Raw genomic sequence first — 16330 nt, 5'->3', positions numbered from 1 at the left:
GCCAAGAATACCCCAAATCGGTCACAAAGAGTCAGATGCAATTGAAACGAATGAACAAATATAAATGCACATATATACACATATATTATTTCTCTTAATGTTTTGTCATTCATAAAATTAATAAACATGTCATCTATACCTTTATTCAAGTCATCAGTAACAATATTGAAGAGAACAAGGCCAAGAACAGAATCCTAAGGCATTCTACTAGGGTCTTTCTTTTAGCTTATTGAACCACTAAGCATAACTTGCAGGATCTGGTTAGATAACCAATTCCAGATCCACATAAACAGCCATCTGGCCCATATATTGCCTACAACCACACCATGAGAGACTTGATCAGTTTTCTTGATGGAATCCAGGCATCATCCAGGCTAGTGATATAACCAAAAAAGGAAATGAAGTCAGTCTGGTATGAGTTATTATTGATGAGGCAGCCAGGTGATGCAGTGGCTAGAGCCCTTAGCTTTGAGTCCGGAAGATCTGAGCTCAGATACTCGTATGAGCTCATATACTAGCTGTGTGAACCTGGGCCCACACTTAAAAAAATTCATCTGCCTCAGTTTCCTCATATGTAAAATGGGAATAGTTCCTATCACATGTAGTTATTATGAGGAGAAAATAAAAGTGCTAGCTATTGTTACATTATTAAGAAACCATAGTATATTATAGTGATTAACATTTTTCCTTTTTAAGTGTTCAAATATTTGTATCACTGGAGGGAATAAAGGAGAAATTAAAATCTGAAGATCAAATCTCAATCATATTTCTAGTTCCTAATATGAAGAGCACTGTATATTCCCCAACATACTGCAGGATCTGAAAAACTTAATATATAAGGACATGATAATGTTTTTTTTAAACCAGAGCAAAGACACTCAGACAAATGAAGACAACAGAATTAGATTATGATAGTTATTTCTTCTAAAGTCCCTTCTACAATCCTGATCGTTAATTATATTTGTAGTAATTATTAAAATATAATGACTTTGCTGCTTATGAATAATCAACTTATTAATGTCCTACATACATAAAAAATAGTCAGGAGAAATGAACTGCTTTATGGACCCTGAGAGTCCGCACATAAATTATCCCCTGGTGCATCTCCTTGGCTACCTATCAACAATTCTCCAAGTACCACCAGACTCCATTCCTTCAGTCTTTTATCATTCTAAGTGGGTGAACTTTCTAGGTGGTATTTGGGGATAGCGAATGGTGAATAAGACCCTACCTGCTGCTTTTTCCACATATACATCTTTTCCCTTGTCTGTGTTTCTTTAGCACTGAATCTATGACCAGTATACATGGGCTCTCAATCTAAGACCAGCTTACCTCCTTGTCATGTGCTAAGGATGGAGTTTTCTCCTAGCAACAGTGTTATAAGTGATGGTTAGTTTTCTAGGTCAGGAGACAACAGATATTTAACTCAGAAGGAGTTGCACATTTATAACACTATCATTTTCTATTTCATATTTCTATCTATTTTTTTTTGCAAGAGCATTTTAACCCGGAAAACTGACTGTCAGTTATAATATTGTTTCTATGAGAAAGTGTGTTTCAGTTTCAATCAGTTTTTAAAATTAGCCCCTTAAATACAACCTAATTATAATCAATCGGTGAGCATTTATTAAGCACTTATTCTGTGCCATACACTGTGCTAGACTCTGGGAATACAAAGACAAAAATGAAATGGTCTCTGCCCTCAAAAAGCTTATATCTTATCATAAATAGAAGACTGCTCACATTTAGTTTTGCAGATTGTAATTGTCTAGGGAAAAGATTCTTAAGACATTTGTGAAGAAGAAGAGAGTGGTCATTTTCAAATATATGGATTCCTTAGAGGTTTAGAAAAAAATTTTTTTGATTTTTTAAAAATCAACACTGCAAAGAATGAGATAGAGTTGCCAACACAAAACACCATGGAATGAACTAAACTAGGATAATTTCAGTACTGCAATTAAAGGCCTTTTACAGGAGACATGAAAAACCGAAATGATGTTACTATAGCAGTAAATTGGTCTCAGAGAGACCCTTTAATTTTTCTTAAGAAAAATAAATTTCTGTAATAAAACAACCAAAAGGCAAGAAAAATAATCCACCAAAACCCACAAATGTTTCTGAAAGCAAAAATTTGATTCATGAACAAATGGTGAAAAGAAAATTTTTTAAAATGCCCATATCATTTAAGGAAAAGAAAAGGATGCCAATTTTTAGAGAGAATTTTACAGTTATTAAAATGATGAGTGGTTTTTTCCTACATCTCTCAGAGGATAAGAAAATGGGATATTTTATTAAAGAGAAAGATAATTTATCTTCTAGAAGATATAGACATTAAGATACATTTTGGCTGAAGAGCTAAATAAAAAGACCGTTATTTTGTAAGACCTAAATTTTTAGCTTAGCACATACTGCAGACAGATGACTAAACTGATAAAAAGACACAGTAGCAATTTTCCCCAACAGTGATGAAGCTGAATGGGCTATTTTAGCATCATCTGGGCATTCTGATACTATTCTACTAGAAAGATATACAGTGCTTCAAAACACTGAAGATAGTCAACTCTGTTGTGAGCCTTACTAGTTTGCTCCCATGAATGACAAAAGAAAGCAAAATGGTGATGTTAGGCTGGTAAAAGGGAGTGACAATTTCAGACTGATAAGTCTTTTGGTCAAAATATAGTAATTCTGGGAAGGATCAGCCCCAGATGTCCCAAGTGTTAAAGGGTTCTATGCAGCCGGAAGTCTAGGACAACTGATGGTGGATGGCCAATTCAAGGAATGACACCATATTCAATATGCTGAAGAGGCAGGGTTAAATTAATTGATAGTTATTAAATTAATTAATTAATTAAATTGATCACTGGTTACTTTTCTAGGTTAAAATGTTATTGCAAAAAATAGTAGAATGAAAGTCATAACTGAGATCACTGGAAACCAGAGGACATGGTGTATTTCCAGTATCTTAGAATCTTGGGAGAGAGGGATCTTTGCTCATATTTTAATAAGGGACACAAGCATCAATGTAAGTATATGTAAGCATGTGTGGGTGTATATGATTTATACAGAAAGGAAAAATACAAATAAATACAAAATAATTAATCTGAGGTAACTTGGGAAGAAGGGTACTGGAGAAGATCAAGAATGGCTTCAGTTAGAGTGGTTCTTGAACTGGATCATAAAGGAAGAGAGGGATTCTATTTGAAGGAGGTGAAGAGGAAGTGCATTCTAGACATGGGGGAAGGGGGAATGGCCAGTGTAAAAACATGGAGATTGGAAATCAGTATGTTTTGTTTGAGGAACAGAGAGAAAGCTAATTTCATTGGACCACAGAATTTGGGGGTAATGTTCAATGGGCTAGAAAGAGGCTGGGGGTAGGTTATTTAATTCTTGATACAATAGAGAACTACTAGAATGTGTTGGGGAGGGCAATATCTCTAAGGCAATAGCTGTGTGAGTAGAGAAGTGTTTGAATGTTATCAGAGATGTTGTGGAGATAGAAGTGCCAAGAGTTATCACTAATTGTATATATTGGGAGACTAAGGGAGGCAGTTTTGTAGGGAGACTGAGGGAGGGAGAATGTTGAGGCAGAATGACGACATTGAGAACAATGTTGAGGATATAAACCTGGGAAACTAGAAGTATGATGGTGTCTTTGACAGAAATAGGGATATTTGGAAGATGGGAAGGTTTGGGGGAAAATGAAATGAGTTTAGTTTTAGGAGTATTGCATTTGAGATGTCTCTGGGCCATTTAATTTGAAATATCTCATAGGCATTTTGTGATAGGTGTCAGAAACTCTGGGGATGGGTGGGTGGAGGGGGAGACTGAGGCTCTCTACATAGAATAGAATGATAATTGAACTGATGAAGGAGAAAGACAGAAAGAGGGAGAGAGAGAGACAGAGAGAGAGAGAGAGAGAGAGAGAGACAGAAACAGAGACAGAGACAGAGACAAAGATGGAGACAGAGACAGAGAGGAGGGCCTTGGAGAGAACCTTGGGGAATACCCATAGTTAGGGGAATGATATGGATGATACATTAGCACAGGAGCTAGAGAAGGACTGGTCTGGCAGGTTAAGAGGAGAATCAGGAGAAAGTAATGCTATGAGAGGGCAGCTAGGTGGCACAGTGGACCCTGGGAAAGTCACTTAACCCTATTTGTCTCAGTTTCTTCATCTGTAAAATGAACTGGAGAAGGAAATGGCAAGCCACTCCAGTATCTTTGACAAGAAAACCCCAAACAAGGTCACAAAGAATGGGACAGGACTGAAACCACTGAACGGCAACAACAAAAATGTCATGAAAACTCAGAAAGAGATTATCTAGGAGGAGAATAATCAGCTGTAATCAACAGCATCAAATGAAGCAGATAGGTCCAGAAGTAAGAAGATTGCTAAAAGACTATCAGATTTGGATTAAGAGATGATTAGGCTAGGTGCAGTGAATCACGCTTATAATCCCTACTACTCAGGAGGCTAAGTAAGGATGGTGGATAGTTTGAGCTCTGGAGTTCTGAGCTGTAGTGTGCTGTTGATAGAGCACATGCACTAAGAGGTCCAGGCCTCTAACCCTCCTCCCTCCCAAGTACTTTCCATGATGCTGTATGGCTGTGAGTCATAGAATATCACACCTCCCAAAGAATGAGCGTTACTCAAAGGGCAATGTAAAAGTGAACAGTAGGAATGAGTAGGCAAGGAATTTCACAGGACAATCAGTATTAATGATAGATACCCCAAGTGCTTCACTCATAACTAAACAATATCAAACAATCTAGAGGAAAGACTTGAGCATAAGGGGTTGAACTCTTGTAGAAAATTTCTAGGAAATATGAAAAGAGTACAATAGAATAAGAAGGCAGGGGTAGATCACAGGTTCCTAGATTTAGACCTGGGACTGTGGAGGCCATATGGTTTGACCCTCTCATCTACAGAGGAGGCAACTGAGAAGGCATAGGGTAAATGCCTTGTTTGAGCTCATACAGTGGAATGACTGAAGGGATTCATGCAGGTGAAGAAATAGACCAGTGAGATCCCAGATCGTTAAATTATCAGAGTATGAGTTAAGTCTTTAGTGATAAGTTATTGTTGTTGAGTTGTTTTAAGTGTTGTTCCTGACTCCAGGGCTAGCGTTCTACATAGGTATCACTTACACTTGCATCACTTACCTGCCTGATAGACACGTTATACTAGCCCATAGTAGCTTGTTTTCACCTTTGTGGGGAGGAAGGTCATGACAGGGCAGGAGAAAAGCAGGCTGGAGGGGGCAGCTAGGTGGTACAGCGGATAGAGCACTGGCCCTGGAGTCAGGAAGGCTGAGTTCAAATCTGGCCTCAGACACTGGCTGTGTGACCCTGGGCAAGTTGCTTAACCCTGATTGCCTTGCTTAAAACAAGTAGGCTGGAGATTGGTGGCTTTTGGGGAAAGGGCAAAAAAAATGAAGAGGAACAGAATACAGCTATACTGGAAAGATTAAAGTGTAGAGTGGCAGTCAGGAGACATGGACTGAAGTTGTAGCTGAACCAGGGACAAGTTGTGTGACCTTATGCAAGTCGCCTTTCTGGGCCTTACTTTCCTCCCCTGTAAAATGAAGAGCCTGAATTGAGGATCTCAAATGCCCTTTCCAACCCTGATATTCAATAACTAAATCCACAGTGGGGGTGGGGGGGAGGGTTGCTACATAAGAATCCTGCACTAATGTGATCTTTGCCTTTTCTTCCTATTTTTTCTCTCATCCTCTTCATGTAGGGCAGTATAATGATTTTTATGAACACAGGGCTTTAAAGGTTACAAAGTGCTCTCTATTGTGGCACTTGCTTCGCATTAACAGCCCCACAGGACAAGCAGCACAAATACAGGAAGAGAAGTTGGACCTGAGATTTCCTTGAGATGTTGTTGTTCGTCCTTCATTGGAAGAGGACCAATGACATCACAAGTGATGTCTTGACTTAACACGTGAATTGGATTTAAGTGATGAATTGCACGAGGTCAGCAGCCTCACTCTCTCTTCCAGAGTCATCCAAGTCCAGGGTCAGGACAAAAGTCAGGACGACTGGCGATGACCCAGGATGCTGTGGATGGCCTTGGCATCTTCAATGTCTGACCAAGCTCTAAGCTCTCCACAGAGTCTACTTCAGCCATCTTCACGGCCTTTGGAACAAATCGTTTTCATCCTCTCATTCTGTCAGGGAAAGTCTTCATGTACTCGAAGCAGACATCTCCCTAAATCACCGATGGGTTTGAGGCCTGTCCTTTACCCTCAACCTGGTTCAGCCCATCTGCCAAGACAGTTTTACTGGAGTGTGGCCACTGCACGTTACAGTTTCTTGGAGCTACAGTTGAGAATCGGGCGAAGGCGGACACCAAAGGTGGACACCAAAGGAGCAGCCTGAAAAAGGGCTTGACAAAACCTCACATCAGAGGTTTCCCTGAATGCCCCATACATCCCCACTCTATCTAGGCAGGCTATCTGAAATTTATAGCCTCAGAGCACTTAGAAGTTGTGACTTCACCAGGGTTATGCAGACCTTATATTTCAGAGGTGGGATTTGAATCCAGATCTTCCCAGCTTTCAGGCCAGATCAACTTTCTATCTTTTTAGTTCACATATATTATCCTTATTTTATAGGTTGCATAGTGGATGAGGCACTGGGCCTGGAGTCAGGAAGACCTGAGTTCAAAGTGGCTTCAGACACTTACTAGCTAGGACTATGGGCTAGTTCTGTTTGCCTCAGTTTTTTCATCTGTGAGATGGTGATAACGATAGCACCTATCTTGTGGGGTTGTTATAAGGATCAGATGAGATAATATTTGTAAGAGGCTTGGCGTGATGCCTAGCACACAGTAGGTTCTTATTCCTTTCCCCTCCCCCAATCCCCCGTGAGCAAACAGAGGCTGAGGGTTTTGAGTTATTCTTAGTCATGACGCAAGTTCATAGAGTCCAAAAAGTTTGTGCTACAAGGGACTTCGTTGTCAATGTTCCTCATTTTACACATAAGGAAGTTGAAGCCCAGAGTGGCTAAATTGACTCCCTTATTTCACCAGGTCAGTAAATGTCAGAAGTTGGATTGTTAACCCAGGGGCTCTGACTTCAGAACCACTGACCCTTCCAATGTCCCCAAATGAAGTAGGAGAGCCAAGATGTGAACATAGGTTTTAATTAGGCACAACGATCTTTCTACTGCAGGGAATCCTTGTAACCTGTCTCCTGGGGTCCACCCTGTGCATACATTGGAGATACAACCAGAGGATGAGACACAGGTGTGTCTATGTATACTATCGTTACCAACCCAACCCAATGTAATGCAATATGATGAATAACCTTACCTTCGAACATTTGGTAAATGCAACATCTAAACCTACATTGAAAAAAAGAAACTGAAGCTTTGGGATTCATTCTCAAACTGCCTCACCCAATGAACATACAAGTGACCCGGGCTAAACAAAACTTAAGATAATGAGCACGGACGTGCTGTGTTTGTTAATGAGAAGTTTCCAATTGCCAATGGGACCATAAGCCCCATACAGTCATTTAGGAAATGTGGTCTCAAAACTAAAACGTGCATGCTTCAATTAAATGCTACCCTGAGGCCAAAAAAAAGCAGGGTGGGAAATGAAGCAGGTAAGATTTCCCTGCAGACTCACTTGACTCTTACATGAGCTCAAGGCTTAGGGCTTCCTCATTCACCCCAGCTGTTGTAGTATTCCTTAATGTAAAAATAAACTAGTACAAAACATAGTAACCATCAGGTCTTTCCTGATCTGTGTAGAGGATGTTTGATTGCCAAACAAGGGTGAACTCCCCATTTATTTGAAGGATAAAATCTTCAACATCGCGCTGTTTTAGGAGGGCTTTTATATCACAAGGATTCCCTCATCCTGAATTAAAACATTAAAATTGCAGACTGGAAAGAAAGCTCAATGAAATATCAACGTGTCTAATACCAAGAGCTTCTCTGAGTCCCCAGTGCTTGGGTTTATTAAAGTTGGTATCAGAAACAAGCTATTTAAGAGAATGTCATTGTACTGTGTTGGAAAACTCATTAGGGAGAAGAAATCCATGAGGAGCTTTGCTACTAATGACAGTCACTGGAATGGCAACTGATGCAAAACAATCATTCCGATGCTGTGAAAAAAAGACTACTAGTTACTTGATTAGTTCCCTACTCTCTCTAATGAGAGAAATAGGCAGAAATGCAGACTGTTGGCCTTGGTGTAAATGCTAAATACTTTCCGCACTCCCTCCTTTTTAAAGAAGGAAAATTGTAGTTCAAATCTTTAATGTTAGAAGCATGTAGGTTTAACCTTCAAGTTAAAAGCACAGACCGCAATGAGAACTCCCCTAATAAAAATCATTTGAGGACAGGGACTAGACCTCTAATTTCATGCTTGACAGGAGCTTCCAGGGAGGAACTGCTTTTATCAGTGGAGGTTGGTATCTTCTTGGTAACTCATAGTCTTAGAGAGTTGCCTAGAGCTCTGAGAAGTTAAGTGACTTGCCCCAGGTCATATGGCTAGTATGAGCCAGGGGTGATTCTTGAACCAAGGTCTTCTTGGGTTCAAGGTCAACTCTCTATTCATTATACCTTGCTTCTTCTTAGAATCCAAGTGACCTAAGCTCTTTTTTTTGAGTCATCAGGATTTAAAGTCTTATTTAGCAGTGGGTACAGAGAACTTTCAGCACTTTTCTGTGAACTTATTATAATTTAAAGAAATATGCTATGGTTAATGCTATTTTTGAACCAGATAATTGTTTTTTTGCTAGTCTATTAGAATTCTAACCAGCTCACAGATAAATAATGCCATTTTCTTTCTTGGCGTGTATAGCTGGAAAGGAAAAGTCTTTGTTTTCTCTTGAATGACTCTGGAAAGACTGCTAAGAAATTGTCACACACTTCCTTATGGCTGACAGGACGTAGGACATGTCTCTGTTGTGCAGTTATGCCCAACTAAAATCCAAATGTTGCCATTTTGTTTCATTGTCCCTTAGGATGTGAAGCTCAATGGCCACATATCACAGTGATCCTACTCCCACTATAAAGCAAAATGTCCAAACTACCTTCAATCTAGTTCAGTTGTGTTTTCCCAAGATGTTGGATCTGTAACCATTCTTAGTTCTTGTATGAGAAAGGATGCTTTACTTCCCTAGTGGACTGGACTGCACAGGTGCAGTCTGGAACTGGGCAACATTCCAGCCCCCTCACCAGGACACCGAAACATTTCAATGTGTGCTCTGTGACGTGTGGTACAGCCATGGGGTATCCCTTTACTGTATCTCTATGCATAGACAAATACATCTGTTCAGGGTCTTCTCTGGGGTGTTGGTTAAATGTGAAATGAGCCTGGGACTGACTGCTGAAGGGGAGCCTGGAGGGCTCTTAAGAATCTTGATTGAGTCTATTACTTTGGTGAGGAGCTCCAACCCATTTGGGGGAGAACTGAATGAAATTACTTTTAAGTGCTTACTATGTGTAAGGCACTGGGCTAAGGATCAAAGGGACACTTCCATGTTTTTGCCTCCTCCTAAGATTTTTTAGGTAGGAATTCCCTGTCTAAGAACTATCTAGATTAGTTGAACTGGTCTTGGGACAGAAGCCTCCTAGGTCTGCCCTTCTCTCATGCCAGCTCTATAATATCCCTGGACACTTCAAGGGTACACCTTACCATTCTAAAAATATACACTGTTTTTGATAGCCAAAGAAATAAACTGGCTCAGGACTGGGATAAGTGAACCTCAGGCAAGAAGAGACTCGGGTTCAAGAACTTGGAGTCCAATAATAAATTTAATGCCTTAAGAGAAATCATGAGAATTATTTTTCTGTCCTCACCAACCCCTGTTTGGTAGGGGATGTAGCAAAATCTTAAGAATTGATGACTAGTTATTTGGGAACTAAAACTGACTGGAGATGGGAAGATATGGAAAAAAGAAAAGCACAATAATGAAGAATTTTAGCTGCTTCTAAGAGAAAAAAACCAAGTTAGAATCCAGAGAGAAAAGAGATAATGGAACAATGCACCATAATAACCTTACAGTTTAATTCACAGATGTAGCAGAGAGCGTCTGTTATCAGATGTGCTTCTGGGAAGGGAGGAGAGGAATTTGGAAGGATGATAAAGAGGAAGGCATGATAGGTGCATGCCTGCATAATCCACAGAGAAGGAAGGTATAAGAATTCTTATGTGGTTGCTGGCAAGTTGAGTTTAGCTATCAGTATAGAGCATTCCCTTTGTCATGCCCAAGCCAAGTCATGTGGGAGAATAAAATTTCTAAGATGTTGCTCTGAAAACTTTATCTGTACATTACTCTGTGACTTCCACTTCCTTATGGGATCTGGTAGAGGGAAGCCATGACAGGAACACAAGTAAGAGGGCTAAGATAATTATCTCTATTTAAATTGACAGAAAGCATTAGATTGTATATATTAGTGACCTACAACTCTATTTACAATTCTTCTGCCCTTTTAGTCATGATTAGAAATTTTCAGTCTATATGGTACTCAAATGATGACTATAGATCATTCATTATAGTCTCCTTCAAGGCAAGGATTGTTTCATTTTTGTCTTGACATCACCTGTACCTAGAACAGGATGTGGAGCATAACAGACAATAAAACACTTGGTTGATTGCTTCTATAGTATATTCCCACAGCACATAAGATCAAAGAATGAGAGCTGGAAGGGTTCTTAGAGTACAACTAGTCCAACATCCTTTCTCTTATTTTATAGTTGAGGAAACTGAGGTCCAGAAAGTAATTTGACCAAGATCACACAGGTCTGGGATTAGGATCCTGACTCTAGGGCTGGTGCTTATCCCACCTACCCCATGGCCTCTCAATACATGTCTATAATTTATTGTTACTGCAACTAGAAAGCAGAAACTAGAGTAGAAAGTAGAGTTCCCAACATGCTATTTTGTTTTTCATTTGTTTGCTTTAATTCTCAGCCAGGTTTTAATACTGATATATTCCTAAGATAATGTATCCTATCAATGTTTTACTACTTATGTAAAAAATACAAATGATATTCTGTAGTGTTTTATCAGGCACATGAAATAATGAAGTCACTCTCAAGATGTCTACACAAATAAACTAAGCACATTTGAACACATCGTGGTGTTTTTTTTTTTTTGTCTTGCTTACTTTTCTGAAAATTCAGTAATGGATCACACTCAAATGTGAAAAGAATTGAATGAATTGGCATTCATTTGTATCCAGAGAGATGTACACATACACAAATACACATAGTTATTCTTACACATTTCACTTGAGTTTAGTTCAGAAGTTAGGTGTTTTAACTTCTGATGATAAACTGGGAGTACTTTGACAATCCATGGGGAAAATACGAAGGAAAAACAACCCGATTTGTATTTAGCAACAGAAATAGAAGAGTTTATGAGTTGAGACCTATACTTCGTCAAAGGGGAAAAGGTACCTTGGGTTTCTCTTCATTAAGATGCATAATGAACAGTTCACCAGAACTTGTTTGGATATTCATTAAAAATTGAATGTATTATTTTGGTTTTTCAGTCCTGAACCATAGGAAAAACCTTTCTCTCTGCCAATTTCTATGGCAGGACAGTGTAATAATGCTTGTACATTACAGGACAAAGTCACAGATGGATCAGCTACCTGACAAGGTCAATGACTCTCTCCCTCGGAGCGGTGCTGACCGGCTCATCATTAATCATTACGATCTGATCCCCTGGGATAAGTTTTCCTTCTGAGGGGCCACCTGGAGACAAATGAGAGTTAAGTACCAGTTAGCTGATGATTGTTAACACACTGACAGCCTCATTTCTTGTGCCTCAGCACTTGGAAACAATTCTCTTGCAGAACTGATATCTTCTATAGCAAAAGGATCAGGGTGCTTCTTCTAGAAGCAAAGGGCTTCTCCCTAGGTGCACAGCCAATGCTTCAAGGCTCTGAGTGTTCATTTATGATTCAAGAACTGAATACGTTCTTGGCTTCTAAGTCTTTTTTTAAAATTCTATTACATATGGTAAAGTCACATCTGCCTGAGCCAAACATCTGGCAAAAATAGAAAATATCATTCAGTTGGAAGTAGAATATTATTTACATGTACCTAGGTAGATGATGGACTTGACATTTGATTGAATTTTTCAGTTTTCACCCAGATGTCAGTCCCCATAAAGATAGAATCCAAGTCTTTCCTTTCAAATGTCAATGGTATTATTTTTTGAATTATTTTTTAAAGCAATGAATATGAACATGTCTTTAGGTATGACAGAGCATATAGCCAATAAAGGTAGAAACACAGACATTTTGAGCTGGATGGATGTTAGAGATCGTCTAGTCTAACTTCTTGCTTTTATAGGGAAACTGAGGATTTGGAGAAGTGAAGTCACAACATGTTCAAGGTCACATGGCTTATTTGTGGCAGAAATGGACCTGAAACTTAGGTGTCTTGACTTATAATCTAGTGCTTTTTCCTGTAAACCATATTGCTTCCTATTTTATGCTTTCATTACTCTTCTCTCTGAATGGGACAAACTGAAATCCATATTTAATTTTGGGTGGTCAGGGGTGGAGAGAGATAGAGAAATCCCACTATATCCATAGGAGAGCATCCATGTTACAAGTGTCAAAACTGAAACTTAAGTGGAATTGACCTTCGCAAAGCAATTTATAAAATCATTTGTAGAACTCATTTTAATGACCTGTCAAAGCAAGCATTAGGATAATCAAATTCATGAGTAACCAATTGCTAACTACCTGTTTCAAAATAATCAGCTCTTTGAATTCAACCACACTGAAGTCATTACTTTGAATATTAATTGTAGCTCTAGATTCATGCATTTCAAGCTGAAATATGAATGTGAAGGAAGATGCCCTATTTAATTTAGCTGTTACGTTGAAATCCCTTTTCCTTTTTCTGATTCTTCCCTCGTTATGCAGAGTTCTCTACTATCTAGGACTTTCCCAGGCCTCTCTCTCTACCCTCCAAACATGGCACCTGCTGCTAAGTATAGGAGAGTCTGCTGTGATCAAATCAGCAGGGGCAAAGAGGAGGAGGGGAAAATAAATGACAATAAATGGCTTTTCTTATCATCTTACTCTGGCCCTCTCTCCTACCCCCACACTAGTGTAGGTTGTTTTTGGGGCAGAGAGGCTCAGGCAAGGGTCGGATTTTGACTGCAAGGTTTGCATCGCCTTTCCTTTTGGCAAGAGATAGTTGTAGAAAGTGTAGACTAGAAAGCCAGAAAAAAAAGCAGGGAGAAGAAACTGGGGATCTGGGCAGGGAAGTGGGCAGCATGCCTAGAGATAAGGTATGATAACTCACAGAAGATCTGTCCTGAACCTGTGCTGTGACCCAGTAAGAGATCGGTGCCAGGTACATGCATGTCTAGGGTGGTGACAGCAGGCCCAAGGGACAGATGGGGACTGCTTCTAGCCATTGGCAGAGCTCAAGTTAGCAGAGTTAGCAAGCTTATAGATTACTTTTATCTGTTTTTTAAAAAAATCTTTTTGCTTTTCCCAGGAAGGTTTTATAGTAGGTAAAAGAGATATGAGATAAACGAGTGCCTTGAGATCAGTGGGTGTTTTCCACCACAATATCTGGCAAATAAAAGGTGCTGGTTGACTTGAATCAAATTGTCTGAGCCCCTCCTCGCTGTCTGATGCCCAGACCATGGAAATCATTACCAGTGGTTATTCCAGAAAAGGTGCTAGGGATGAAAAAGGTGGAATCCCCAATTCATGTACCAGGGATACAGTAGAGTTAGGTATATGTGTTTGGGGACACAAGCCAGGGAGAGAGAATGATCAACACATTTTCCCATAGAAACATTATTACATGCCATGATTAAGTTCAATAGAACTACTAGAATGGGACCATATTTCAGGCACAATTCCAAGTTAAATAGGGCTGTCCAGGGAAACCAAGCACCATGCAGAACATTGTTTTTATGGAAAAATACAAACCAAGTCCCAAACAACCAACTTATAAATACAATTTTGAAACTGCCTATGTCCATCATTAGCCCAAACCACCTCCTCCCCATTAAAAGCCACCAGGTTGATAGCTGAAGGATTTGAAACATAAATTCTGCACACACAATTCCTTGTTCCTTCCAAATTATGAATCAGTGGAGCTCTTCAGGGAAGAAGTCATTCTTTGCACTTCATTAAACAGACTGGGTTCTCTTCCACAGAAGTAAAATCTACATCTTGTCAGTTGCATGACAGCAACACATATTATTTAACTTTTTAAGGATAAAAATGAATGGAAATCATTTTGTTTTCATTTTTATCCTTAGCCCCTCAAACCTCCCTATCCAGAAGCATTAGTGACTTTGAATTTGGGAAGGGATAACAGGGGCAAGAGGGGGTAAGTTATTATATGGTGCTATAAAGTATAAACAGAGAAGGGGAGAATTGCCACTCTAAGGGACTCATGATGGCCAAATGACCAAGGCCTGTGAAGTATTCAGAGTTGATTATACGGCCCACAGAAAGTCAAGTTATATTTTTATTATATTTATTATACACATATACACATACACACAGTATCCCAAAAGACTTAGTGCAGTTTTAAGCTTTAAATAAGCTAAAATATATATGTATACATTTATGTGTATCTATATATGCATATATGTATTTATGTATATGTGTGTATATATGTATACATGCACACATATGTTAAACCCAGGCTGTCCTGGCTATAAGGTCAGCTATCTTTTCATTAGATATGTACTACCGCCATGAACTATCTTACCATATTTCAAGTACAGAAAAATGAATCAATCATTTCAGTCAACCAGATGTGTAGATGAGGGAAGAACCAATTTTTCAAGTACCATAGTTATGGAAAAATCCATGCTATACTGAAGGACATAAGAATCTTGAGAATGACATAAGATGAGTGAAGACTTAGACCCTTGGCAGTCACTGATTAATTTGAGTTTACTTGAATAGCTCTTGGTAAAGTTCGTGAAGAACAGAACATTTGATCCTTTTGGATTAGGAGTTTGGGATATGAGCCTTCATACTTTTTTCCTTGGAACCACAAACTCTAAATGGTATAGCTCCAGAACTCTGCAAAGGTGTGGAGGAACTAGGGATACCTTAAGGATGATGTTAAAGGCTCTAAGGATTAGAGAAATAGCACAATGTGTGTGTGTGTGTGTGTGTGTGTGTGTGTGTGTGTGTGTGTGTAGGACTCAAGCAGAGAAATGGATAAATAATTTCTTTAATAGATGAAACAATGGTAGAAGGATTTTCAGCATCCGGAATTTCTTGCACCAATAATAGCACAAGCCTTTCTTCCCCCCATCCCCCCAATTATTTGGGAGGCATTGTGGTATGGTGGGAAGAACACTGGAAGCAGAGGGCCTTGGTTCAAGTTCAACCTCTGCCACTTATTACTTGCTGGGGTGGGCAAGTGACTTAATCTCCATGGGCCTCAATTCCTTTTCTATAAAATAAAGGAGTCAAACTAGCTTGCCTCTGAGGTCCCTTCCAACTCCTGATCTATGATTCTCTGATAGTCTTTCCTATCATGTGTTCACACTTAAAGAAACAGTGTCCAAGGATAAAATTTCATCAGTTTTGCTGATGGTCAATCAAAATGGCCAATCTCATGTTTGAAAATGTACAGCTGAATGAAATTTCCTCTACAAGAAATTTGTAAGAACCACTCCAACTCTAGTTGTAAAGATAAATGGATCTGTTTGGTGGCCATGCCTATGGTGGGCTCTAGGAGGAGACCTACATTGTAGTTCATAGCTGGATAAGGTTAGAAGGGGAAGCAGCAGGAGGCAGGAGGGTTGCAGGTTTTCTTACCTGGTGTCACTGAGCGGACAACCACTGGTTTCTCACTCCCTGCCACAAATCCAAATCCCAGCACTGGATCCCTCCTCATCTCAACTTGTCGAGGAGCAGGAGGGATGATTTGGCAGCTTTCAAATCTAGGGTCTTCAAACGTGACCCCTTGTGTCATGTGACTGTGGACAAACACAGAAGAAAGGAATCATGAAAACTACTAATAACAGCTTACCACATTAGTGGATAAAGAGTTGACCTCAGAACCAGGAAACCTGGGTTCAAGTCCCACTTCTGACACATATTGACTGTGACCATAGCCAAGTCACTTAAGTGGCTTCACTTTTAGGCAGTTCTCTTAAGTCAAATGCATTGCCCTCTGGCAGCAACATTATCAGGTGCTCCCCACCCCCCCTTAAAAAATGAAACAGAGAAATATTTAACAAAATAAGTAAAAATACAATAGAACATAGATAATGTTAATACGTGGCTTTCTGCACGAATATAAAGCCTGCAGTGATTCTTATGTCTAGTTTAGTGGTCCATAGTTTCTACT

The 16330-nt window shown here is 39.5% G+C and overlaps 1 protein-coding gene across 1 annotated transcript in view; it reads right to left on the bottom strand.

Moving 5' to 3' along the window:
* The window catches only part of FRMPD4 (FERM and PDZ domain containing 4), a 175273-nt gene extending 159321 nt beyond the window's left edge, over positions 1 to 15952 (bottom strand). Inside the window, 2 exon segments of the mRNA XM_036747287.1 lie at positions 11623 to 11725; positions 15796 to 15952. Of these exon segments, the coding sequence (XP_036603182.1) occupies positions 11623 to 11725; positions 15796 to 15952 (260 nt within the window).
* Positions 15953 to 16330: the final 378 nt, after the last annotated feature.

This window comes from Trichosurus vulpecula, chromosome 2, assembly GCF_011100635.1.
Source record: "Trichosurus vulpecula isolate mTriVul1 chromosome 2, mTriVul1.pri, whole genome shotgun sequence".
Lineage (NCBI taxonomy): Eukaryota > Metazoa > Chordata > Mammalia > Diprotodontia > Phalangeridae > Trichosurus > Trichosurus vulpecula.
This window is presented reverse-complemented; position numbering and strand designations above follow the sequence as displayed.